The 25,913-nt window shown below is 41.2% G+C and overlaps 2 protein-coding genes across 4 annotated transcripts in view; one reads left to right on the top strand and one right to left on the bottom strand.

Annotated features, from left to right (window-relative positions):
- The window catches only part of cacna1db (calcium channel, voltage-dependent, L type, alpha 1D subunit, b), an 85,242-nt gene extending 72,209 nt beyond the window's left edge, over positions 1-13,033 (bottom strand). Inside the window, exons 1-3 of one of the 2 annotated variants that reach the window (XM_037105074.1) lie at positions 12,709-13,033; positions 9,254-9,722; positions 8,752-8,857 (exon numbers count right to left, since the gene is read on the bottom strand). In XM_037105074.1, the coding sequence (XP_036960969.1) occupies positions 8,752-8,857; positions 9,254-9,722; positions 12,709-12,742 (609 nt within the window). In that variant the 5' untranslated portion in view covers positions 12,743-13,033. The remainder of the gene's footprint in view (positions 1-8,751; positions 8,858-9,253; positions 9,723-12,708) is intronic. The other variant, XM_037105075.1, reaches the window with a different exon arrangement.
- dcp1a (decapping mRNA 1A) lies at positions 11,934-25,589 on the top strand. 2 transcript variants are annotated; one of them, XR_005076219.1, is made up of 11 exons: positions 11,934-12,071; positions 13,804-14,026; positions 14,405-14,445; positions 14,962-15,089; positions 17,213-17,279; positions 17,456-17,594; positions 18,439-18,534; positions 19,608-20,204; positions 20,341-20,568; positions 20,871-21,219; positions 25,266-25,589. XR_005076219.1 is itself a non-coding variant. In XM_037105077.1 (10 exons), exons 2-10 carry the CDS (start codon positions 13,895-13,897, stop codon positions 20,949-20,951), a joined length of 1,509 nt encoding a protein of 502 aa, XP_036960972.1. In that variant the 5' UTR covers positions 11,934-12,071; positions 13,804-13,894; the 3' UTR covers positions 20,952-24,277. The 2 variants fall into 2 exon arrangements, 1 of the variants encoding a protein (XP_036960972.1); XM_037105077.1 differs by lacking the exon at positions 25,266-25,589 and having other exon boundaries at positions 20,871-24,277.
- Positions 25,590-25,913: the final 324 nt, after the last annotated feature.

Raw genomic sequence — 25,913 nt, 5'->3', positions numbered from 1 at the left:
ACACCTCTGTGGGTTCAATTTTCACTTGTATGTTGTGACGATGCCATACTGGTAACATTTAGGCCCAAAAACCACGTGGTTAGGATTAGGATCAGATAATGTTTTAGATCATAATCACTGCTTTGGTCACTATGAACACAGCTGAAGATGTCTGAGGTCTCCTCAAACACATCCAGTGGTTTCAGGCTTACAAATGTTAAAACACAGTCTCTAACTGAGGTCTCCGGCTTGGCAAGCTTCTCGCTTGTAACTCCTAAGCCACTGCCTCTGTGAAGGTCAGGTCAAAAACATGTGCACGGGATAAGACACACTTTGTAAAAATGTCAACATGTTGTGTAGGCCGATGACACACACAAATCTGATTGTGTTTGTGGCAAAACGAAACATGTATGTTTACCACAAGAAGACCACAAGCACAGTGTGGAAATAACATAAATAGAAAAGTGAACATGATGAAACATAAAGCTGCAACATAAAGAAATGTAAAGTATGTGACTGCACCAGCCCATCAACCATCACTTCTTACTCAGACACTCAGATGGCATACTCATTACAATAAAGCAATAGTTAAATAGTTGTAAAGACAGAACAGCAACAAATGTGTGTGTGGGGAGACACGCCCAGTGGTCCTAAAATACCGACACACTCTGCTCTGATCAGATTTACTCTTACCAACATGACCTTGTATATACCTCAGCTTATATACTAATCTTCACTAATGAATGCTGTTGTTGCTCCGATGGTTTAGCCGAACTGAATTTCACTGACAGTGCACAGGACTGATCACCGCGGGACAGCCTCTTCTTACAGATAACAGTATCGTTATGTGAACGCATTTGTTATTCAGTCTGTAACTGATGTACTATATAAAAAAAGCTTTGTAGTGACTTGGCCATTGTAAGGACTGGTTTTCAGACTTAAAAACTCCTCAAGAAGCAGCAGCTCAGACATTGATAACTCACACTGTTTTGCCAGTCTCTGTTCATATTCACTGAGCTTTAACTCTAAACTCCAGTTCAAAAGCATCCTGAAGATAACAAACATGTCAAGCTTTGGTCAAAAATCTGAAACATGTGAGATTGCAAAACGTGATATTTGCCTCTTTGCAACCAACAGATTTTTTACACTGACAATGAAAACATCATGGGGAAGATGGGAAATTAATTTTAGACGTTTCTTGTAATTCTGTAATTGATTATTTGATTTGATTTTTTGAATGTTTTCAACCCAAATGTTTACACATTGCACTTTTAAATGGGCAGAAGATATTGTCTTATGTCAAGTTCTAGTCTAACAATTTTATCGAATCAAAACTGTATCATGGCAGACTTTCTGATCTTGGCACATATTGTATTCTTTTTGAGAGAATCAGTAAAATATTGTATCCTGATGAAACTGGTGATTTACACCCCTAAAAAAACAGCTACTCCCTCAGTGACATATAGACTTTATATCATGACCGCATTGTACTTTAAGGTACATACAAGCCTTTAAGATGTTCACTCACAGACACACACACACAGACACACACACACACACACACACACACACACACACACACACACACACACACACACACACACACACACACACACTTCCTACTGCACATCCTGTATATTCATATAGGACTCTTATGGGATTATGAGCTGATCAGCAGTGTATGTTAGTAAGCTAGCGGTCAAAGGGGCCGTCATAAGTCTGCTAAATCACTAACCGGCTTAATAGGATATTAATCATTCTCCACTGTGCACAGGAAGAGAGGGTGCAGGGGAGAGAGGAGAGAAAAGTAGGCGGGGTGTGTTAAATTGAGACAAGAGGAAGTGACAGAGGAGAGAAAACAGAGAGATAAATGAGAATGGAAAGCGTAGGAAGAGACTGAGGAAGTTAAGTAGACAGAGAGACAGAGTCAGTTAGCTGAGAGTAATGGAGAGACGAAGAGAGAGCAGGAGACAAGAGTGTGAGCAACAAACAAAACAAAAGGTCACAACAAGAAAAACAAGAAAAGATTCACACTGCAGGCCCCACATGATCCGTTTCAAAACAGCTGCCAGCGTGTTATATTTCAGGTGATGTTTGGTATATACACTAGTAATTCATGTGCAGTATCAACACAAGCTGACAGTGACCTCAGGAAGAGAATGCAGAGTAACAAAATACATCACATTATTTCAGGAACTTGCAGGTCTCCTGCTCGTTATGGTCCATGGCTGCGAGTCTAAGCTGAACGCCGATTTATTTTTTATATTTCATTCTTATGTTGTGTGTGTTTGTCCCCAAATGATGGCTCAATCTAATCTATATAATGTGATTTATTTATATTCATGTTACAAATTTGAATAACAAAAGCAGTGAAAACTGAGAAGAGACTGCATTTAAAATAAAGTGTTGCAGGAATGAGCCACAAACACTTCCTCAAAACACACTTCTGGATCCCTCCCTTCAAAGTCAGTGGGGTTTCTGATTGATTATTGAACATAAACGTAAGAGATTTAAAATTTTTGTCCAAGACATACAATACGTCAGTAAAGACTCCACATGTGAAATATAAAGTATTTATATCCCTGAAAAGGCAGTTGCTAAAAAGTGGCTAAATGAGACTACAGCGGTTGTCCGGGACGTCAGACGTCAACACACAGAACTCATCGAAACTCTGTTCTTCTTCACAAGAAAACAGCAGTGTAGTTTGTTTATAGCCTAACAATAGTTTTTTACTTTCAGCGATCTCATCTATGCTCCAAAAATCATGAATGTGGTGTTCATCTGTGAAGATTGTCTTGCTGACAATCCCAAATCCAATTCAAAAATCCCACAGGCATTTTGTCAAGGGAAGCAACCTTCTGGCTTAGCTTTAAAAAAATGAATAACGTCAAGAGTAAAGACGTCCGTAGCTCAATCAGATACTGAGCAACGCTGCTCTTTGTTTGAGATGTCTGTTTTTTGGACATGATCCCTGAAAAATCAGTGTAATTAAATAAGCAAAAAATGTTATTATTCTAGATAGATAGATAGATAGATAGATAGATAGATAGATAGATAGATAGATAGATAGATAGATAGATAGATAGATAGATAGATAGATAGATAGATAGATAGAGTCACATGTCAGTAGTCAACCACACTTGTAAGCCCTACATCTCTCTACCCATCCACCAATCCTCCCATCTATCCATCCATCTCTCTCTCTACAACCTCCACGCATTTACTGACGACTAATCCACTGCCAAGCTTAATCCCTCAACCTCCACTCTCTCTCTCTCTCTCTCACACACACACACACACACACACACACACACACACACACACACACACAAATCATACCAATGCACAGTCTCTCTTTCCTGCTGAACACTCGCAAACACTCTCTTACATAAAATAAAACACATACTCAATGCAAGATTACACAGATCTCACAAACTCACTGAGAGCTGTGACGTGTCTTCGCGGAAAACACTTATGAGTTCAAGAGCAGCACTAAATCATGTGTTCTGCTTCCATGAACAGGATGACCATTCATATTCAAAACAGAGCTGCGGCAGCTGCTGCTGCTACTTGGCAAAACGGCCTGGAAGGTGCCGGTTGAAGCGTAACTAGAGGTCAAATATACTTTTTTCTACCTCTTTCCAAATCATCCCAAACATTTTTTAGATCATTTTCTGTACCACTCATGCAGCCACTGGGTTCAGCTCAAGAATCAAACTAAAATCTGAAATTTTCAACCCGAAATTCAAGGTCAAGACGTAGAAATTTTGCTATTTCTTATGTAATACCCCAAGATGTGTTTGTGTGGTCGTCCACTTGGCAGCTAAGTAATGATAATGCATGCTTAATAGGCTAAAAGCATCATTGTATGGCAATTTAAAAGCTTTAGCACAAGATAAAATGAGCTTAGCAGGTAAATCCCCAGTTGACCCTATATTTCTGTAGAGTCACTGAAGTGGAAAGACATTATACTAATTTGAGGTGCATATGGTGCATGTAATCTGACAAGAGAAAACAAAAAATAAAAGGGCTTTACACCCACTCTCATGGCTTCATGGGAAGACTTATTACAGCTGCAGTAGCCGAGTCCCCCAGCTGTCTGTTTCTCTTCCTCCTGCCCATCCTCAGCTCCAAGGAGCCGATCAAACAACACCTACACACTCTCCAAAAAAGGATGAAGTGGGAGTTGTAGAAATACTACTATGGCGAGCGAGACAACCAGTGTTCCAAAGAGCTTGAATGAATTTAAAAACACTTCTGAGTGCATCAAAGTATTTGCATTGGAGCACCTGTTCTAATACATGTCTGTGGTCGAACACGACTTCGCTTACAAAGCAACAAACTGAAGTAGTGCATTTAGCCATGTTGCTGTATGTGTGGTTAGAGAGGTTGCTATGGTCACACTCAAACTGAAATGCTGTTTTTTAAGTGGAGTATTCCCTCTAAAGGACCACTTCATCCTTACAACCCCAATTCAAATTCAGTCATGCTGCTCTGTGAAACATAAATAAAACAGAATGTGATCATTTGCTCGTCCTTATTGACATATACTCAATCAAAAAAAGCACGACGTTCATTGATTTTTGGAAATATATGTATATACTGGATTTGATGTGAGCAACATGCTGCAGACAAGTGGGCACAGGGGCAACAAAAGACTGGGAAAGTTGTGAAATACTCCAAAAACACCTGTTTCGATCATTCCACAGGTAGAAAGGTTCATTGGTAACAGCTGGTGGTATCATGATTGGGTATGGAAGGGCGTTCCTCAAGAGGCTCAGCTGCTCACAAGCAAGGCAAGGCTGGAAGGAGGTTTACGAGGTTTTTATTGTTGACTGTTTCAGCTAGTATCTGATGCAGCACACTGTTGTTTTATTTCATCCATATTTCTGTTGACACTCACATCCTAGTTTTGCATGTCTTGTATCATGCCTCAGTGTTGCAAGTTTAAATAGTACCTAATGAATAATATACTGGTGTCCTGGATGATTTTTTATTGTATTTATTAACATCCTCTTTATTTATACTACTGTTTATAATAAGTTTATTATTAATCATTTTGTAATTCAAATGTTATCTAATTATAATCTCTTATAATAGCCCTTAGAACCTCCTCACTTCTTATTTAAAACATTGCTAAAAGATAAAGCAGACAATAATCAGACATATTGAGGGTCCTTCTTCTAATTGCTAAGAAGATGATCACCATCTCCTGGCTAGGGCCACAGCCTCCCACAACAACACAATGGAAGGATGTTTTTTTTCCATATGGAAAGTATAACTGCTAGACTATAATTAAAAGCAATTGTAGGTCTGACAAATGTATTTCTGACTAAATGTTGCCCAGTAATTTATATATTCCTTTTCAACTGATGCGATCAAAGTGACAGGAAAATTATTATTTTTCTCCTCATTTAAATGTGAACACTTTATGTCTCATATTCATTTATTTTTTTCTTCTGTGTTCTCTTTTATAATGTAGATTTTTTTTTTGGGGGGGGGGTTGTGTTTGTGGATGTCTGTCACTATACATATAGAACTGAATATGGATGATAAAAAGATGCTAAAATCCTTGGACTGTCTTTTAAGACATTTATGCCTTGTGCCTGTGAACATCATGACCACGCTGTTCAAATGCATTTGATAAAAGGAAATAAAAAGAAGGTTTAAAGAAAAAAGAAGATAAAATAGCCTCTTGGGTAATTCTGGCGCTTTTACAGCATTATTTATTAATGTGCAGCATCGCTTTTAAATAAAACAACAAATAAATAAATAAATGGCTGCCACTGAATGTGCCAAAGAGTGTAATTATGGACTGGACCCAATTTTATATGCGCTCAAATTCTGTGCTCCATACGAAATCATATGAAAGATCAAGAAAACTGAGACTCCACAGCCTGAAAAAATACACAATCTACAGTGTGTAAAACCACGTATCAACAAAACACAACGACATGAGGACAGTCAGATCAACGGTTATCTCAGCAGTATCTGTCAGCCTGTTGTTAAAATATGACAGTCAGTAAAACAACAAATTTCTAACAGCTCCCACTAAAACAAACCAATTGTTAGCACAGAGAAAAAAAAATCACCTAATGATAAATTACAGGTGATTAGGCACCTCGTCTCTAAATACAGCGTGACTCTTACATCCTCTCTGACGGTGCAGAGATGGGAAAAAGCCGCACAAACATTCATACTTTCTCTTTCACGCACACACGCGTACTGTACATCGTGCCGTGAGTGATGACCATAGACTTGGACGGCGTGAATAATCCCCATCTGTTGAGGGAACATGCTACGTTTCTCTGTGTCCGTCTCTCACTCGCTCACTACACACACATGCAATAACGCACACACAAACACACACACACACACACACACACAATCCCCTACGAAGCTAAGAAGGTCCCTCGCCAGCCGGAGAGAAAAAAGCAAATGTTTGGACTGCATGAAAAAGTCCTCTGAGGACATTGCAACACTTACAGGATTAAAGTAGTACTAAAAAAACTAAACTGCTCTTTTGGCCATAAAATCTCAAGCGAAGTGATTTATAGTGAAGTGAACTGAATAAACACACACATTTGGAACAGAAGCTTTCCTTGTAGATATTTTTGACTTGACTACAGAAAAGTAGGGCGAGCAGTGCTGAGTTACATCCTCAGGAACACACTGACCAGACTCTGTCCAGCTGTATAGGTTCAGTACAGCTCTGGTTCCATCTTTGCTCCTGGACACGAGACACAACCACCACAGCTGCCGGACGGCTTTGTCACTTGAGCCTAAACATATGTTTGGCTATTGGCTGAAGCAAGTGATGCTCTCATTTTTTCTATAGAGAACATTTTTTTAGCATTTGTTTTAAAAGCCAGATGTTACGCAGTGTTAGAGAAGTCAACATTAAAAGTCAGATTAAGTATAATTTTAACAATTTGATGGCGGATGGGACTTGGAGGTTAAACCTCCACCGTAACTTCCGCTGAGCATAATGGACCTGCGTTTGTGCCCTCTTTCACCTTCTGACTGATCTTCTTTGTTGTTAACAGTCTAGTTGTGTTCAGCTGGCTGCTCGTTGTCTCGTTTTCATTTGGCAAACGCACTAATAGACAGTTGACCTGGCTGTTAAACTACATGCTGATCATGGTAATCTTTGTCAGACTGTGATTGCGAGCGGCCGAGGGGCAGTCCGCCACTGAGTTTTTACTCTGAGTTGGAGATTTTGTGAATAACAGACAGCTGTGATATCATCCTTTGGATGACATGGTGACACTACATGCAGAAAGTCTGAATGTAGGCTATAAAACCCAATTAAGAAAGAAACTATGTGAGCCATTTGTTTGTATGTGCTCTCACTTGTTGTCGAGCATCTACACAATAAAAAACAGCTAATTCAAAGTTTATATCGTATGACTTCAGGGCTAAACAACCTTGTCGTGTCCAAGTCAGAACAAATCACAGGATATCTCTGTTCTGCCAACACCGTGTGAATGAGATGAGACAGGTAGTTAGCCACGAGCGACATGCTCCTGATTCTGTGTGTTCTTTGTGTTAAAAAGTGGTGCGGACATGAGGGCTCAGTTGAAAAAAAACATTTGTTTAATGGTTTACATCTTAAGCATTTTTAACACAGCAATGTAATGCGATGATCGTTTGAGGTCAGGGTAGATAATTGCAGCAGGGGAAAACATACGCAATGGTGCATCAAAATTCTGATAATTTTCGTAAACATCTCTTGGTGCTATTTTAAGCACATTTTTCACAGATTATGCTTATAAAACACTGTGTCCCCTGTGTCCCCAGTGTAAATGACACATATGTTCAAAGAATGTAAAATTTATAAGATGTCAAAAGAAAATACCTGTCGAAGTGCTTAAAACTGCCTCTGTGTCAGTTCCTGCTACGATAGCCACAGTTTTGCTCTGATGACACACACACACACAGACTCACAAGGTGAAAAGCAGCCCACGCTGTCGCAGCCGGTAACAAAACACATTTTCAACAAGAATATCATTGGAGGGTTGGATATTCATACATTGTCGTGTACTAAATGGTAATAACTTGTTTATAGTTCGATGCCGTCAGATTACACTGTAATTACGGAGGCACTAAGACGTTTCATCTCTCACTGCCTCTCTGTCTTTACACCTCCATGCTGCTCTCGCCCCACACTGCTGTGACACACACAGAGGGTTGACCCGCTGGGCATGTGTTTGTTTGCGTGTGTTTGTGTGTGTGCGTGTGTGTGTGCGCACCAGTAATTGTGTGTGTATCAACAAAACAATGAAATCTGACACATCCATCCAAATATTGCCGGGAAAGCCCTCTGACGCAACCCACCACGTCAAACCTATCACACCCCTGAGAAGGTGTTGTGTCTGGCCTTTGTGTGTAATCTGGCTGATGACAAGCAGCGCCACGAGCAGCGAGCAGCTCACTGCATGTGTGAGAAAAACTACTTTAGCCTTTGTTGCATATTAAGCCGGGTACATTTGCATCTAAAACCAAAAATTTGCGTGGCTGCATGGCTTGATACCACTAGAGACATAAGTTCATTTGACAAACTGACATTTTAAGACCAGTCAAGTAACATTTTCCTGACTTAACGCATTTGTTAATCAAACAAACCCGAACCAAACCCTTCAAATCCTTCTAACACGGTGATCTATACAATCACACATGTACTTTCTACAATGACAGAGATTCATACAGCAAACCCCGGTTTATCAGTTCCATCACTGAGCCTTGTGTCGGCATTTTCCAGTTTCCACTCACCAGTTCTTGGTTGGTCGAGTTGGAGTCGTCTCCGGGGAAGGGGATGTAGATGGCTAAGGCCACACAGTTGGCAAAAATAGACAGCAGTATAAAGATATCAAATGGTCTGGAAAGAAGGAAAACTGTCAAGGACAATATTTATTTTAAAGAGTAAAATAATAAGGCAGCAGGCATTAAGAAGAGGTATCTAGAAAAGGCCAATCTTCATGCCAAAAATCTTGTTTGCTTATGTAGGTCTTATATCACTGGTTCTTGTTTCACAACCAGTTAAAAAAAACTCCTTTGAGTACATTTAAGCTTTTGCACAAAGATGTTCTTTCTCTTTAAAGTCAAGCACTTTCAGCCAACAGCTTGTTCCATTGTAACGATAAAGTTACTGTCAACTGTTCTAAGTCAAAAATTAATTTAAGAAGCCCCCCCCAACCAGTCGTCCACTAATCTATGAAGCAATCTACCCAAGCCTCCGTCCATTCAACCACAGCCTCTCTGGGCTAAAGGATACTTCCACTCCACCAGGCTGATGCAGGCCCTGCGGATCGGGTTGTTGAGGGTGAGGCAGAACAGAGCTCTGGGTGGCCTGCTGTTGGTGGATCCTCCCTGCTTTTTGCTTTTGGCGTACTGCTGCCTCTTCCTCTGCGCCAGTGAACCCGCAGGAGGTGCCCCAGTGGTGCAAACCGGTGGGGGTGAAGTCATGTCGGGCTTCGCGCCATCGCCCTGTGCCTGGCGGGCAGCGCTAATGGCAGCATGCCAAGCGAGAACCGGGGCGACACCAGTACCGGTGCCACCAGGGCCCTGCACGCCACTGTTGGCCCCGAGGAGGCCAGAGGGGGAGCCGACGGGTTTGCCGGTGCTGGGCGGGGGCTGCAGGGACTCTGTTGGATGGAGCTGGTGCAGACGGGTTTGGGTTTCTGACCAGAGAGCTGAGGCGTCAGTGGTGGGAGTGGTCTTTCTGTTGCTGGCATACTGTGCCCCTGGAGGGAGAAGGTGGGTGACAGAGACAAAATGGTTATATTATATCACCAAGTATATCATCAAGTTATGAGTGTGAGTTTAAACAAAAACATCTGCAAACACTTTGAAAATATATTGAATATATCTTTATACACTGTTTCACAATATAATGTAATTGTATAAACTGGACCACAGAAACCTGTGAAGAAGAGCACACTAATATTTTTTTTTTATGTATAAAACATGCAAATAGCGTTAACATGAAAATATCTCCTTATAATGTGAAATATTTTATGTTCTTGCAATTAATTGTCACAAAATAACCTGATAACAAAATGAAAAGCATATTGGTAAGACAGGAAATCTCTCCTGCTATGACATAATACGTTTGTATTTCAAAATGACGTGAATCCTCATGACAAACAAAATGATAAATGTTTGATTTATACAACAAAGTGGAAAGAGAAGCAAAGAAACAGACATTGGTGAGTTTGATTTTCTCAGCACAGAGCGATCACTCGCTGCGAGTGTAAAGGGACGATCGGAATTTTGATTCAAAATGACAAGATTTACATTTCCGTGAGCAGAGAGGAGCCAGAATCTAATTCGGGCAAAGTGGTAAAATAAAAAGTGCTTCAATTAAGTGACTGGAGATGCTGATTTTTGTAATCTATGCAGATAAGAGCAGTGCAATCCTGCATCAAAAATCCTGCCCTGAACCTAAAAAAATCTGTCTGCCAGGACAAAGGAAGATGAAGGCTGAACTGGAAGATGTAGAAAATAAGCTGGGCAGGAAAGTGAGAAGAAGAAAAGGTGGAGGAGGAGGAGGAGGAGGAGGAGGAGGAATCAGTTTGAAGGGAGTGTGGAGGAGACAGAGAGAGAGAGAGAGAGAGAGAGAGAGAGAGAGAGAGAGAGAGAGAGGACAGCCTGCATGAATGAGAGAGACAGAGAGAGTCATTAAAATCAATGCAAACCACGAGTGAAAAAGACATTGCCCTTGAAACAGTGGCTTTGGTTCACCGCAGCCCTACAGCAGCATCACATCAGGAGCTGCTGTCACAGTTAAAACCAGCATCTCAGGACATCCAACTTAAACAGAACTCCCACTGAGATGATGAAACCATCAGCTGATTGTCATCTGCAGCGTGTCTTAAAAAGCAGAGAAACACACAGACACACAAGCAGAAAGCTGAATGAATAGATGGACAGCACAGAAAAATGGCACCACATCTCACGCAGCTGTCACCAGAAATCAGCTTATTTATTCATGTTTGAACCGTCAGGGGTTTTGTTAATCAGACATTAGTCAGTCTCAGCTACTTCAGGCTTCACTTTCCCTGCTGCTTAGAAAGGTGTGTTTCAACAACAAATTCACAGCTTCTAGTCTGAGTGAGGAGGATGTTAAATCTGCAGGATCCCACATCATGACACGACTACAGGTGCAGAATAACAAGTCCAGTCTGTCATTTAATCACCACCGCAGCCTGTCTTGACATCTCCGGGATGTAACGGGAATTATCCCACACATCTGTCACAGGTTGCTGGATAACAACTGCTGACTCTCAGCCGCTGTTCTCGACTTTACTTTGACCTGTGGAGGCTTTTTTTATAACAGTTGCTACTGTGTCTGTTTCTCGTCTGAAAGAAAATTTAAAAAAAATTTAAAAAGTTCATTTGGCGTCTCCCAGCTCGTTCGGGATCCAGCGCATCCTCCACAGGCTGTCACATGGGTCCGGAGCGACCACTTGACCACAGTATTACACCAACTAGTCAACCATTTTTCGCTGCAACAACTCGTTTCCCAGCGGATTTGACGGCTGCTGTCATGAGAATCACGCAGCCAAAGAGCGAGCGCTTACAATGTTAATACTCAAATAAGTTGGACCGGGTCCTGGAAGCAGACACGACCTCGGAGCACATTAATCACATAGAATAAACAGACATCCAGAGAGAATAACCCGCAGGAGCGCTCTCGCCCCCTCTCCCCGCAGCGAGCGCTCCAACTCTCCTCCTGCGCTCCACGCACACTGTTTTTACCTTCAGACTGTTCATCTGCTTCTTGCATCCTCGAATCCACATTGAAAGGGTCCGTTTCAAATCCAACTCATCTTTGGAAAGAAAAAACATCCAGGAGGGTGTCGACGCGCGGGGGACCGGAGCGAGCCGCTAACCTGAATTATAAAATGTTTTCCCAGCGCAGAGCCGGAGAGGAGCGCCAAACATTTTCGCCACATCCGGGTGCCTCTGCCTGCGGATTCACGGCGGATCCGAGAGGACGCGCTGACAGCAGCAGTCAATCCACTGCTGTCAATTATTCCCACTGTGGCCGCGGACGGTCAGGGGCGAGTTAGAGCGATCGCAGGCTGCAGGTGACTAGAATCAGACGTGGATGTGTGTGTGTGCACCTGTTGCCGACCATGTTAGCGTCAGAACAGTCTGGCAGGGGTTGGCAAAGATTTACAGACAGAGCTGAGGAATTATGACTTAAAAACATTTTTTTAAAGCAACAGCCATTAATTGATTTGCATTGTGTGAATGGAGACAACAACAACAACAACAAAAAACAGTCAGTAAAGCCAATGAGACATCATGTTAATTAGCTGCATGAACAGTGTTTGTATAAATTGAGCAGCATGTGATTTAGTGACACAAACACGCAGAGAAGACGCCCACAGATGAAGGGCCTCGTCTCCCAAAGCTTGATCACTGCCTTAAAGGTCTGTTTGCCTTCTATTTATAAGACTAAAGCAACGGCTAGACACAGCATGTGGCCACATGTGGGCCAACAACACACACTAAATCTACGTTTCTCAGTCGTCCTGTGCAGTTTTTGTCTCATTCTAAGGCAAGAGAAACCCTTCAGATCGTTAGAAAGTGGAGGTATCTTGCAGGTTTCTTCGACGTTGCCAAGTCAGGATGATTTCTGGACATGAGGATAAACAGCACGCCTCATCCTATCCGTCTGATAAAGCCCCTAACGAGTCTGGTCCGGGTCCCTGTACTTACCCCGCAGGGGTCTTCCCCTTATAATGAACGGCATTCTGTCACCTGGCTCTTCTCTGGGGCCTCATGGCGCCGTCTTTCTGCCCTCACTCCGCGGCGATTCGAGAGGAAATGAGTTGTCGGAGCTGCGAGCTGCTGGAGGGTTACCAGTGATTGGATTACCTGAGCCTCTATGGAGGATAACAGTTTCACTGTAGCACGTAATCCTCCGATTATAATCCCTGCCCCAATGTTCCCTCAACAGATGCAGGTGGGGCTGGCAGCTGTAGCTCAATTGGACCAAATCATCGTCAGACAAATGTTTACTTTTCAAAGTGTAGAAGAAGAAGATGATTGTAAAGTAAAATAATCACAATCGATATAAAACATTAGGGCCCTTAAAGGAAATACTGACTATGTTTTTCCGTAAACCTACGAGTTTGTGTCGCCAGTGTGAGTTTTTGTTTCGGATGCAGCATGCCAGCAAAACTCTTGTGAATTCATTCAAAGTGCACGTGTGAAAACTACAGTAGTCTACACGTTAAATATTTTGTCTATTGCCTATTGCATGGAGGTTCTCAGATTAAAGACCAGATGTCAGATTGGATTTGCAGTGCAGCCATGTGTAATTATATAACACCATCCACATTTTTTCTGTAGACACATTTTTGATTATTAAAAAAAATGACACGAGCCTTTGGTTCACTTCAATATTGTTGTCTATATGTCTGTTGCTTCTGCTGAGGGCGCCAGTGCTGCAGTCAAACTCCTCAAGCCTTTTGGAAAAAGTTTACAGGAAGTCAGGTGAAATGAAAGGGATGGTAGAAGTCCTCAGAACTTCAAAAAATAAAAATAAAATAACTGACAGCGCTGCCCCCGAGGTAATCTAATTTCATGAAAGCAACATTGTAAAATGTCATTTTGTGGTTATTACACAGTGCAGAAGCATGTGATAGGTTTCAGGCTATTTATTATATATTTATGAAAGCACACTGGCGATTGCTAAAATCACGTGGCTGACCATCATTTGCTACGCACATTTCATTATTAAGCTGCACTCTAACAAATTGTTAATGTACTCTGTCGAATAAAAAAAACTTTCTCGGAAACTTTTTTCAGGGCAGCTGTTTTCGGGGACCAAGCATAGGACAGCGGAAGTTAGAAGTGCCTGCAGAAATCCGTCCGTGCGGGAGCAACAATCACATCCAAGATGGAGACCGTAAATGCTGGACATATGATGAGCTTAGCGGCTCTACAGAGACAAGACCCGTACATAAACAAGCTGCTCGATGTTACCGGACAGGTGGCTCTCTACAACTTCAACTCCAAAGCGAACGAATGGGTGAGTTTGTCACAACACTCGGAATAGTTCCGCGTAGAGCCATTAAAAAAAGTATGCTAAGTGTTCGCCTAGCATGCTAATGCTAGCACCTCGATAAAGACATTTAGAAAAAATAAATAAATAACATATTGGTACTTTTCAAACTATAATATGGCCAGGTATGTTCACAGACATACTGTTTTGATACCAGTGTCACCCTGCTTCGTGTTGTTATTTATTTATTGTTTCCATAATAAGTTAGTGTTATCCTACCTGAGCTAACTCAGCGGTGAAGTTGTCTGGTGACGCTAACACTCAGCGTCCAGTGCTGTTATTTAGCACATTTTGGATGAACTGTTGTTTCTAGTTTCTGACACTGACACGTCTCTATCGTTTCAGGAGAAGACCGAAATCGAGGGTACCCTGTTTGTATACGCGAGGTAAGTGCAAACATTGTTTTCCATAATTCAGCACGACGGCCATGAAGGTTGTTTACTTGAGCTGTTTGTTTGCGCCGCCAGTTGACGTATTCTGCGCACGTGTGTAGGCCGCAGTCTTTGTAAACAAACATTTACATTTGTTGAAAGACTTGATTCAATTTCCTCTTTTTCATTTCGGCTTTGCGCACACAGAGCTTCTCTTTTAGAGCCCTCAGTTGTGTGAAACATCTGTCAGTTGCAGTACTCCGTCACTGTTTACAGCGGGGTGCAACAGAGATTTGTCACAACCGAATACTTTTGTTATGTTGCTTAACATTTCAGTATATTCGATAGAATATACAACATAGTAATGTAAGTTAAAAAAAAAAAGTCTTCTAGTGTTTTATTTCATGATAAGAAAAAAATGTATGTAGTCTACTCAAAGTGAGATTTGAAAGCTTTTATTACATCTAATATGATTGTGAAGGTTACTTTTTGCTCTGCCAAGTATTATTGTATACTCTCTGTTTATTTCAGGTCAGCCTCGCCTCACCATGGCTTCACCATCATGAACCGACTGAGTGCAGAGAACCTTGTGGAGCCGATCAACAAAGACCTGGAGTTTCAGCTGCAGGATCCATTCCTGCTCTATAGGAACGGCAACCGTGAGTTTACTTGTAGAGTAGAAGTTTTAGAATAGCAAATATTAGTTAAATTTTTTATGTCAGCATCCACTAAAATGAGATGTTGTTAGAGATTATTATTCGATGTCCTGTGTACAGTATTTTGAGTGCTCCGCTGATACATTTGGGGCCGCAGCTGTCCTGAAACACATGGTAATATATCACAGACGATCGTCTCAAAGAAATGTGTACACCATGCAAATTTTGCAAGTAGATATCTGCACAGATCGGGACATTCACTATTACACACACACGCTGAGTAGGACGGATCATAATGGTACAGTACCTCTGAAAATGCCAAACCAACACCTCCCCAGCGTTCTCTGGAACATTTCTTTTCCCTTTCGCTTGAAGACATTTTGGCATCTTGGAGCCTTATTTAGCAAAAAATCCTCTTGTGAAGACCTTCCTCCACTCATGACCATGCAGTCAGCAAATGTTTCAGCTTGGTTTTGCCACAGTTGATATTGCTCTCGTCTGCAATGGGGCAACAGCCAAAACGCTGTTTGATTATGAATTACACTACTTCTTAATATATTCTGTCACACAAGTATTGTTTCTGCTGAAGGCGCCAATGCTGCAGTCAAACTCCTCAAGATTTTTGGAAAAAGTTTTACAGGAAATCAGGTGAAATGAAAGGAATGGTAGAAGTCCTCAGATCTTCAGAAAATAACTGACAGCGCTGCCCCCGAGGTAATCTATTAGGAGTCTGAACAGGAGTTTCATTAAGGCAATGAATAAGGAATTAGGCTGTTTTCCCATTTGTTTGCTTATGAGAAAAAATAACATGGCCAGGGTCAACGTCAGAGTAGACTGCTCCCCCTTTGGGCTTGGTTTGCCTATCAGCCTGCCTGGTATGGAAGACATGATGTAATATTTTCTTTGTCCTCAGGCCAGAGGACTTTCTCTGATGGTTCACTTGAGTTCAGGTGCCGTTTTTAGCATTGTAATCCCGAAGAGTGGTTTTGAGTGCTGACAAACATTTAAAACACAGGTTGAAGATATTCCTCTTTTTTTTTCCTTTTAGATTCAGGCTGCTGAGAGTTTCCTCTGGAGAACTGGATAGAGTAAATCTTCTGTAATGATGTCCTCTTCTGGGTTATATTCCTTTGGACTACTTGTGTAGTTCTGTCTTAGGTTGTTTTTTTCAGTCCATTTGTACTCGTCACTATTGCAACTTACTGACTTAGGATCCTTTGATTTTTCTCAGCTATGTAGTGCCAGTGTGTGTGATTTGAGCTCCTGCCAAGGTGTGGATGATGATCTATCTTGAGAAAAGGGGAATTATCTTCAAGATGGTTGCATGACTCCTCCAACTGCAGTGAACTAGGATGCACAGAGAACGATGAAGGCTGGAAAAAAAAAAATCAGAAGTTGGTTTGAAGAGCCAAGAGTCCAAAACAGAGATGTTGAAAATGTGTACTCTCTTTGAGTACCTGTGAACTCACTGCCTGAGGTTGATGAGTGTACTCAAACTTAGTGTGCACTGTTTAGAGAGACCAGTGTAGCACACACACCTGTTTACACCTCTCCATATTCCCATTTGCAGCAGGAGATGCTAGAGGGAGGCAAACACTCAGGTTGCTAGGTTACCTCAGCCTCCAGAGGGGACTTGAATACAGCAGTGTTTCATCACACACAAATGACACGTTTATAATGTCAGTTTACCTCGCTATTGTTTCAGCACAAACTGCTGAGGTGGTTTTATTCTAGCAACAAATGTCTCTCACTTTAATACAGCTAATGAATCTTCACCATTTAGTATTAAGCAGCCACCAGATTATTGAAGAAAGAGTGAAAACTTTCTTTATTCACAGATGTTCTGCGTTGTAGTCTAAGTGATTTATGATTTTATGATGTGTTTTTGAACTGAACTACTTGAGTTACAGCTGACAGTTTCATACGCTGCCCAGGCAGGCGACCCAGTTGATGTTGTGCACAGTCTATTGTGTTTATTGTTTTACAAACTCTGTAGACTGAATAAGTGAATCCAAACAAATTGTAAAACCTTAAGATTGTTTGCTTTTTTTGTTTTGTTTTTGTTTTGAATGTAATGCTGCTTATGCTCCTATATGCAACTAACTATATTTGTGTTTTTCTTGCAGTGGGTATCTACAGTATTTGGTTCTATGACAAGAGGGACTGTCAACGCATTGCTCAACTGATGGTCAAGTAAATATCTGGACATGTGTATACTCTGTCTGTGTTTGGATAAGATAGTGCAGCACTTCACTGTTAGCTCTTCTACATTTTTCATCCATTAGATGTTAGTTTTAGAAGCAGCACTAATTTATTTGAATAAACAGATAGGAGTATAGACTCTGTGTCACATTTCCACTGTCCCCCAGGATTGTGAAACAAGAAGCAGACCATGCCCAGAGGGAGTCACCAGAGAGAGCAGAGCCCCGGAGGACCAATGGTGTCACAGAACCAAGGCCTATTGACATCCTGGAGCTGCTCAGCAAAGCCAAGGAGGAATACCAGAGAGTGAGGAGGACAATACACTCACTGACACAAACATAACATGTTACTGAAGGTTCTTAGAGGAGCAAATATGTTTTATTTAATACTGTTTGAGGGGGACCTTTTTTTTCATTGTAGATTGTTAGGGCTGCAACTAATTTTTCATAATTTTCATATTTTGATAATATTTTTCTAAACTGATTGTTTCACAATTTATTGTTTAATTTATAAAATGTCAAAGTAGTCTAAGCCCAAAGTTCAAATGTGTTATCTTGTCTGAACAACATTTCATGTACTTCATAGATGACCAAGAAAATCAGCAAAACCTTACATTTGAGAGGCTGAAGTCAGCAAACATTTGACATTTTTGCTTTAAAAATTAATGAAACATTATCACGCTTAGATTATCGAAATATCAAAAAATCATTTTTTTCTTTCCATCAACTGATTAATTGACTAAGCATTGCAGCTCTACAAAATACACAAAAATGTGAATTTAGATCACAGACAGAGCAATTGTAGCATTTGTGGCTCCAACACACTGAGACACCAACCCAGAATCTTCTGAATCAGTTCTGGATATTGTTCCATGCATTCCTCATTGACACAGACTGGAACACTTTCACAGGTCTGACTCAGCAGGTACACTCTCATGAGTCACACACACACACGCATGCATATCTGAAATGACAGTGGCACTAAATCCATGATTTTTTCAGCTGTGGGGGTGTCTGTTCAAGCATCTGAATTTGTGCCTATTCCAGTTCCTTAACTGCTGCTCTTAACTAATATGCTTCATCTCTTCCTGAAAAATATAAATCATTTTCATACCATTTCATCTGTGTGTTTGTTTTTGTTTATGTTGCAGGCTCAGACGGGTGATGCAGATGTGTCTGCAGAGCTTAACATGAAACCACCAGTCAGCACCACAGAGCATGTACACAGCACACCTCAACCTGAAAAGGTACATGTCCAAGATCGGATTATTGATAAAAATTATCTGTATTGGTGTATTCTGAGTACATTACCCTCCTGTTAACTCCTACACATCAAAACTGTGGAGGAGGACAAAGAGAAGGTTCATGTATTTATCTCAGCTGTCACTGTCACCCCATGGATGGTTGAGCATTTGGCAGCAGAAAGCTGCTGATATTGTTGGTCATGTTTCAAACAGACAGCCAGAGACACTCATCCAACCCAAGCCACTGCTGCTAGTGTCAGTTATTTTGCCTACAGGGATTATATGAGACAACAGGCTGTCCCGAAGAGAATTTTTGTATCAAATCATTGTGGATAGTATATGGAATGACCAGTGGTGATTTCCAACCTGCTTGCACGTATAGGTCCCCACTCATTTTCTGGTTACCAGCTACAGATTTTACTTAAGATTTTTCCCACCGCGATGGACACAGTATTATTTTTTTCCTAGAATGGCGAGAGAATCGTCTAATAATGAACCCTTTGACACTCGGCCAGCCCCTGAGGAGCACCTCACGAAGCTTCGATCAAATGTGCTCATCAAATAAGAGTCAGTCATTTTTCACTGCATATGCCATTTCTTATCTCAGATGTTTAGGGCTTGAAACACAGTTTAGCTGTGACAAGAAAAGGATTGTGATCAGGCTTCCATTTTTTTTCCTGCTTGAAAGCAATAGGCCAAAACAAATTCACAGCTAGCTTGCAGAACAACAGGGTGTTAATTGTTCTCATGTGGCCTAGTACATTCATGTTAGATGTATTTATTTTGAGCAAAAGGAATACCACAGTCCATTTTCTCCGATTTTTTGAGTCATATAAGACCAATTAAAAACAATAATTGATATAGATAAATAGTCAGGTAGTCCAGTTTTATGAAAAGACCATGTTACTAGCACTAAAATAATTCTTTACTCCTGATATTTTTATTAAATTATCAATAAATTGCTTCATATTCAAAACTTAATGATGGTTCATCTAGAATAATATCCAAGGGAGAAAAGCAGAATAGAGAAATGTTTCAGCTCACAGCTCACAGATTTGCTCTTTTTTACCCTCTAGAGCTCTCATACAATGGTGAAACAGATCACAGTTGAGGAACTTTTTGGCTCTTCACTCCCGAAGGACCCCTCACTACCCACCATGCCCACACAGAACACCACCACTGCTCCCAGTGACCACGCCACTGCTTACCTCCAGAAGCAGTCTTTTCCTACTCCAACCCACCAAAACCCACTCCTCCCTCCCCATCTGGCGCCCCAAGACCAGCGGCACCAGGCCCCAGGCCTCCTCCCAGCTCCCTACGCGCTGCACCCCAGCCCTGTTTTCCAGTCGGTGGTCCCTAGGTCAGACCCCCAACCTCTGTGCTCAGTCTCCCCTCTCATGGTCCCTCAAGCGGGTTTAGAGCCTCATGCCGCTCCCAAGGGTTCCTCAGCACCATCAGCAGCTCCTGCTGCCTACTTGGGGCAGGAGATACTCAGCACGCTCAAATCAGGAGTGAGTTCGGACATCCACAAACCCATCCTCGCACCAAACTTCCTGCCAAGCACGCTGTTCCCACCCCACAGCTTTCAAGACCACATGGGAAAACCCCTTCTCCAGCATGGCAAGGAGATGGATGTTTTCTCTCAGCCTCCAAACCTGATCAAGCCGATGACTGTGAGTTCTACCTGTTTCTGAGCAGCTGTTTTTACTCATCTGTGTGCTGATACCACTTTCTTAGTGTCTTTGCTGTCCTCTCTAACATATTCTGTCTCTTCTTTTGTCTCTCCCGTCTTTCCTTTTCTATTCTCAGGCCGTCCCCATGAGTCCTGGTCTTGCTGTTCCAGGGCCAGAGATTTCTGTGCTTCTCTCCCCCAGCGCCTTCCAGAAGTCAGTCAATAAGACAACAACAGCAGCAGCAGCATCAGTGGTTCCTCCTGCCCCCTCCGAGCCCTCCTCCACCTCTGTAGGAGCAGTAGAGCCCCCACAAGCTCCCTGCAGCAAAACACAGCTACAGGAGACTCTGATACACCTTATAAAGGTAGAGAAAGAGCATAAGATGCATAAAAGCAGCACTGTTGGTTCATTGGAACATGTCTAAGCTAAAGCTTTTCTCTTGACTCTATTGTGAACTTAAAGGATGTGTTCAACGAAATAACAAAAAAAGGAAAACTAAGAAAATTGCAGTGTGTTATCTTCCCTTCAAATTTTAAGTTTTCCAATTTATATTTTACCAGCGTTGATACTGAATTCCTGTCATCTTATTGTCTGTACACATACACACACACACGCTCTCTTGTGTAGTTTGTTCACTCCTCTACCGTTTACTTCCTTCCTATACAGAACGACCCTGACTTCCTCGGCGCCATTCACGATGCTTACCTGCAGAGTATGTCCAAGGACTTCAGCAACATGAAGCTTTAGTTTAACCACTTCAGCCATCACTGCTGGTATTGTCAGTGCTACAATCTGTCCGTGACCTGTGAAGAATCCAGAAGTTAACAGGAGATAAAAGAAGATCACACCACAAATCCTCAGAACTAGTCTGTATCCTGAAGGTTATTATACTCATGCAGCGCGCCATTTAATCCTTATTCAACATCTTGAGTCCTCGCCTGAACACTGATGCTGTCCCGGCTACTTAATAATTATGGATCGACATGGATGTCAAGCCAGAACTACTGCAGGAGAGGTGAATGAGACAACACTGCCCAGTGTGGCCTTGAGCTTTCTTTTTTACTTTATGATTATGATAAAACTGTCAGCCAATGGACTGGTAAAGATTGGCTGCTGCTGGTTTAATTCACTTGAGGACGAGACCACAGTTCAGACCTTCTGTGATGTCAGATAATTTCACTTTTGACCTTGGGATGGAAGATTTTGCAGCTTGAAAATGTACAGGATGCTGCTTTTTTAACTCATCCCACGTTATCAGAGTATTCTCAGTATTGGAGTATTGGAACGGTGATGATAAAACACTTACACTCCTACTGCTAATTAGGAAAAAGACCACTGTGCTGGGGACCTCGGAACTGTTTCTGCAGTCAAACGGTCCCACTGTGTGGCATTAAAAAGGACTCCTTTTCCTTCCTTCACTTATTGAACCTTCTCCCATCGAGCAATGCTGACGCCTGTATATTTTTGTAACGCCACAGAGACACCAAACTTTCTATTCAGTTTTTGTGGCATTCTGTGTTTGTAAGGACGAGATGGGAGGATTCTTTTTTCCATCCTCGTCAAGGGAAGATAAAAAAACTTTGTTATTGTCAGAAGAAGCACTCGCAGCTCTGAGCTCAAGCTAAGAATCAGTTTCTCACGGCTGCTTTTTAAATGTCTTGTTAGAGACTGTGACATGTTCATAAAGACTCACAGACGAATGCACAAAGCTGCTTCTTTGCAACCTTTCCTCCCTTCACTTTTCTCCTTATCTTTGCTCTCCCTCTCAGTGTTTTTCTCCTCCATTTTGTCATTCATCTCTCCTCCACCAGCTGAGCTCACAGTACTTGACAACCTTGGAGGGGAATGTGCAATAGACAACAGTCGCACTGCCTTTAGGGATACCAGCATTTTGGGATATTTTATGATGGTACAGTAGCGCTAAGTTTGAACCTCTGGCTTCTGGTTGTACAGCTGAGCTATAGTTTAAACATGAGCAAAAGAACAGAAAAAAAATATTGTTTACAATCATTTCTTTGATATTTAATTGCTGAGTAAGGCCAACTGATGACTGAGGAGCTTTGTATAGCCTCAGTATTTTTCAGTCGAATTTATACCAGTAATCCAAATTATGCTAAAAGAATTTAGGGCTACAGACAGAATTCTGTCTGTTGAAACAATATTGGCTTCTTAATATTTGGATTGAATTAGTCATTGGGTGTCAGAGATCTTGCCTGAAGATAATATCATGATCTATTTAATTATTGTCATGGTCCTGAACTTCTTAATTTGCACCATTAAAACACATGATAACATTGAAGATAATTATGTTTCTGCACACAGTATCAGTGGCTTTAACGCATGTTGCATTGCACACAAGACGTCAACCAAGAAGCGACATCCGTTTGGCTCTATGATTCTGTTGGTGTGGTTACGTAACCCTGATCTGCTTATAAAAAAGGCTGGAGATACAGTTGCGTTTGAACCAGATGTTTAAGTAGACAACCGACTGCCTCGTGAACGTAGTTGTTCACATACTTGCCTACATACTCTGCGTGGTACTGTAGGATACCACTAGATGGCACATAAGCTTGTTGTCCCTGCTTTTGTAGACTCCTGTCTCTTTTACTTCTCCATCCTGGCACCACTTAACCCACTGCTCCTACTGCTCATGTGCATGTTGCACCTTGCAGAGTTGATTTCTGAGGGTTCCATACAGACACGTGATACAGGAGCCGCCCTCATGCTGAGCTTCGTGCGTCGCTAAAAGCAAGTATATCCTCGGCTTAAGGGTTATGTGATTTTTGGATACAAAAGAAAGAGGACATTTCATTCCTACAGTTAGCCTGAAAAGTGGATTATGGACACAGAATCATCAGATCGTGCCACCCCTATTGGTTCTTATTCATATAGAATATCTGTTTAACGCCTTTCTCCATCATCTGCGATGTGAAAACATCAGATTTTCCACACAGTCACAAAAAGGAAAAGTGTGTGTCTACCGTTTTTATCACCCATCTCTGCTTCAGTCACAGTTATTATTTTGATTTGTGGTCATTTTAAAACTCTGTATAGTTTACAGCCTGCCATGCTGTTGCTCTGTATGCAATGCTGACAAAATATGAGTTGGCCCTGGGTCTTTTAAACTGATGACCCAAATCATAGGCTTTTAGGGGGCAGGCCCTCTAAATAATATAAACTACCTCCTCTCCTGTTTATTATTCCAGGTCACAGTTAAATCTTCAATTACAAAGGTTTCAAGATGGAACAAATTGTGGTAATTGGGCTTTTTTTGCAGTAAAATGCTACTGCATCACAAAACTGTTGGTCCTGCAGATCCCAGTAAGAACTAAAAGTAGCATCAGTTTCTTCCTCCTTTGCATTGATAACGACAATTGATCATATGTACATCGGAAAATCGAGGCACAGCCTTTTCTTTCAAGGGTTAACTCTGTGCCATCTGTGCATTTAACACACAACAGGTTACTGACAGGTTGACTATGTTGTCCAGCACATTCAAGACCATCAAAACAGTGTAGAAACAATGTGAAAGCGTGAACAGTTGTTTTTTCCATCACTTGGTACAGGGATGTTTGATGTTAGCTGATGGATGAGCAGGCTCCTTTTTTATGTTACTGTTCAGAAGAAATATATGTTGGCAGGAGATGTGTTGCACAACAACATGAAAAGCAGAGATTACGGCTCTTCTCAAAAGTTTTTTGTGGAACATGTTGGAAATCATGTAATCAGTGGTTGTATATAACTTAAGGAGTGATATGAATTCCTGCATAAATACCCATCTTGATTGTGATACCACGTCTTTGCATTTGGCTATATGAATGTATTGGATGTTAACGCTCAGTATGTGCCAGTATTGTTTCTTTTTCAGTTTTGTTTCTTTGAGTACCAGCTGTTAAACATTTTTTTTCTTTCGCTTTTTTATTTTGCCAACATTTGAATTATAATTAAAAAAAGGACACATCAGCAGTTAGGGAGCAAATCATTTGTACACTGCATTGTCCTCTTGTGTTTAATTTCAGAAGTCATCTTGCCAACACTTGTGTGGGTTAAATAAACAGACGCAGGAAGAATGATTGGAAATGTAGATTTTTTTTTTTTTTTTTTTTTTTAATCGCGCTCAGATATTTAAGATTTTAGGGTTATTTTACGCTTTGGAATAATTTATCTTATCGACCAGAGATCTGATTTTGGGAAAGTCTTTGCAAATTACATTCATTTTCTAAGATTGTTGTCACTGTGGATAATTTCATTTATCTTAACTATTTTGTGATATTAAAGATTTGAAAATAGGCTTGTCTGTTTTTGTTTGCTGCTGGGAGAAGCTGCTGTGTTTCTATCAGCTATGAAGATGAGCTATAAATAAGAACTGCAGCTAACGATTATTTTCATTGTTTATTATTTTCTTGAAAGTCTGTCAAAGTCAGAAAATGTTGCTCCCAAAGCCAAAGGTGACGGCGCTCAAATCTTGTTCTTTCCATAACACAGATGTTAGATGTGACAGAGGATTAAAGAAAACAGAAAATATTCACATTGAAGAAGCTGGATGCATAGTTTTGCCCCCTATTTCTTAAAAAAGTCACTCAAATGGATTAACCTGTGCTCAAAATAGTTGGTGGTTAATTTATAGTTGACAACGAATGTATTCATCTTTGCAGCTTTGCTTTAAAGATGAGGCAGGACTGTGATATTTATTTTTTATGTAGAAAATGTTATGACTCAATGATCATTTCCTCAAGACGTTTCCTAATTTAGTCTTTACTTTTTTGACAGTTTTGAAATAGTCCATGACAGTGTAACTAAATGTTTTGTTTTTTTTTTTTGTTTTCTTTTGTCTTGCTCTCCCTTTGCTTGAACCTGTGACATAGCCTTAATTTCCATCAGTTGAGGAGACTGGTGCAGTTTTGCTGCCTGGCCACCAGATGACGCTATATGCTGACAGTTGTAACTGTCAACATGAAATTGTAACCAGTTGGTTTCAGGCACATTCAGAGAATTTATTCAATCTGAGATCTGGGAGTCGTTCTGGGTTTAAGTGACAAAACACATGTCTCTCTCATGCAGGAAGATCTTCATGAACTTGGCAGATTGTCCAGGAGAAAGTCCTCTTCCTCGTGTTTCCTGCTGGCCAATTGTTTGTCTCAGCAGGTGGGGTCACCCAGCCTTTTTCTCAAAATCAACAAAATTAACCTTTATAAGAGACATAATTACCCTCTACTGGAGGTGTGAACAAAAAGAATCTGCCTACTACTAACCTGAATGGCCTCAAGTGCATGTTGCAGGTAAAGCTTGTTTGTGCTGCAGCCAATCAGGTCAGCCTCTGAAGGAAATGACATTAAGGTGAGATTAGTGACCTCTGATCCTTCCTTTTGCATGTCACCCTTCCTTCCTCTCTGCTCACGCCACCTTCACAGGTGCGCTGAGTTGTTTAAAGAAAGAACATGCAACTGTGCTTTGACATGTTCATTCATTCATTCATTCATTCATTCATTCATTCGTGGACCCTCATTTGGCACACTGGCCTCAACATCGAAGCCTAAATTGCAATGCCTTCTCCTCCACTTTTTTTTATTTGTTTTTTTAATCTACAGGAGGTTTCTTGGTGATAGTATTGCAGTCACATCTCTGTTTCACATCCATACTGCCACATAGTGCAACTACAAGGAAAGTCCATTAGAGGGAAGTGAGAGACTCTAAGAGCACATTTATAGG

The sequence above is a fragment of the Acanthopagrus latus genome, chromosome 7 (genome assembly GCF_904848185.1).
Source record: "Acanthopagrus latus isolate v.2019 chromosome 7, fAcaLat1.1, whole genome shotgun sequence".
NCBI classification, from domain to species: Eukaryota; Metazoa; Chordata; class Actinopteri; order Spariformes; family Sparidae; genus Acanthopagrus; species Acanthopagrus latus.
This window is presented reverse-complemented; position numbering and strand designations above follow the sequence as displayed.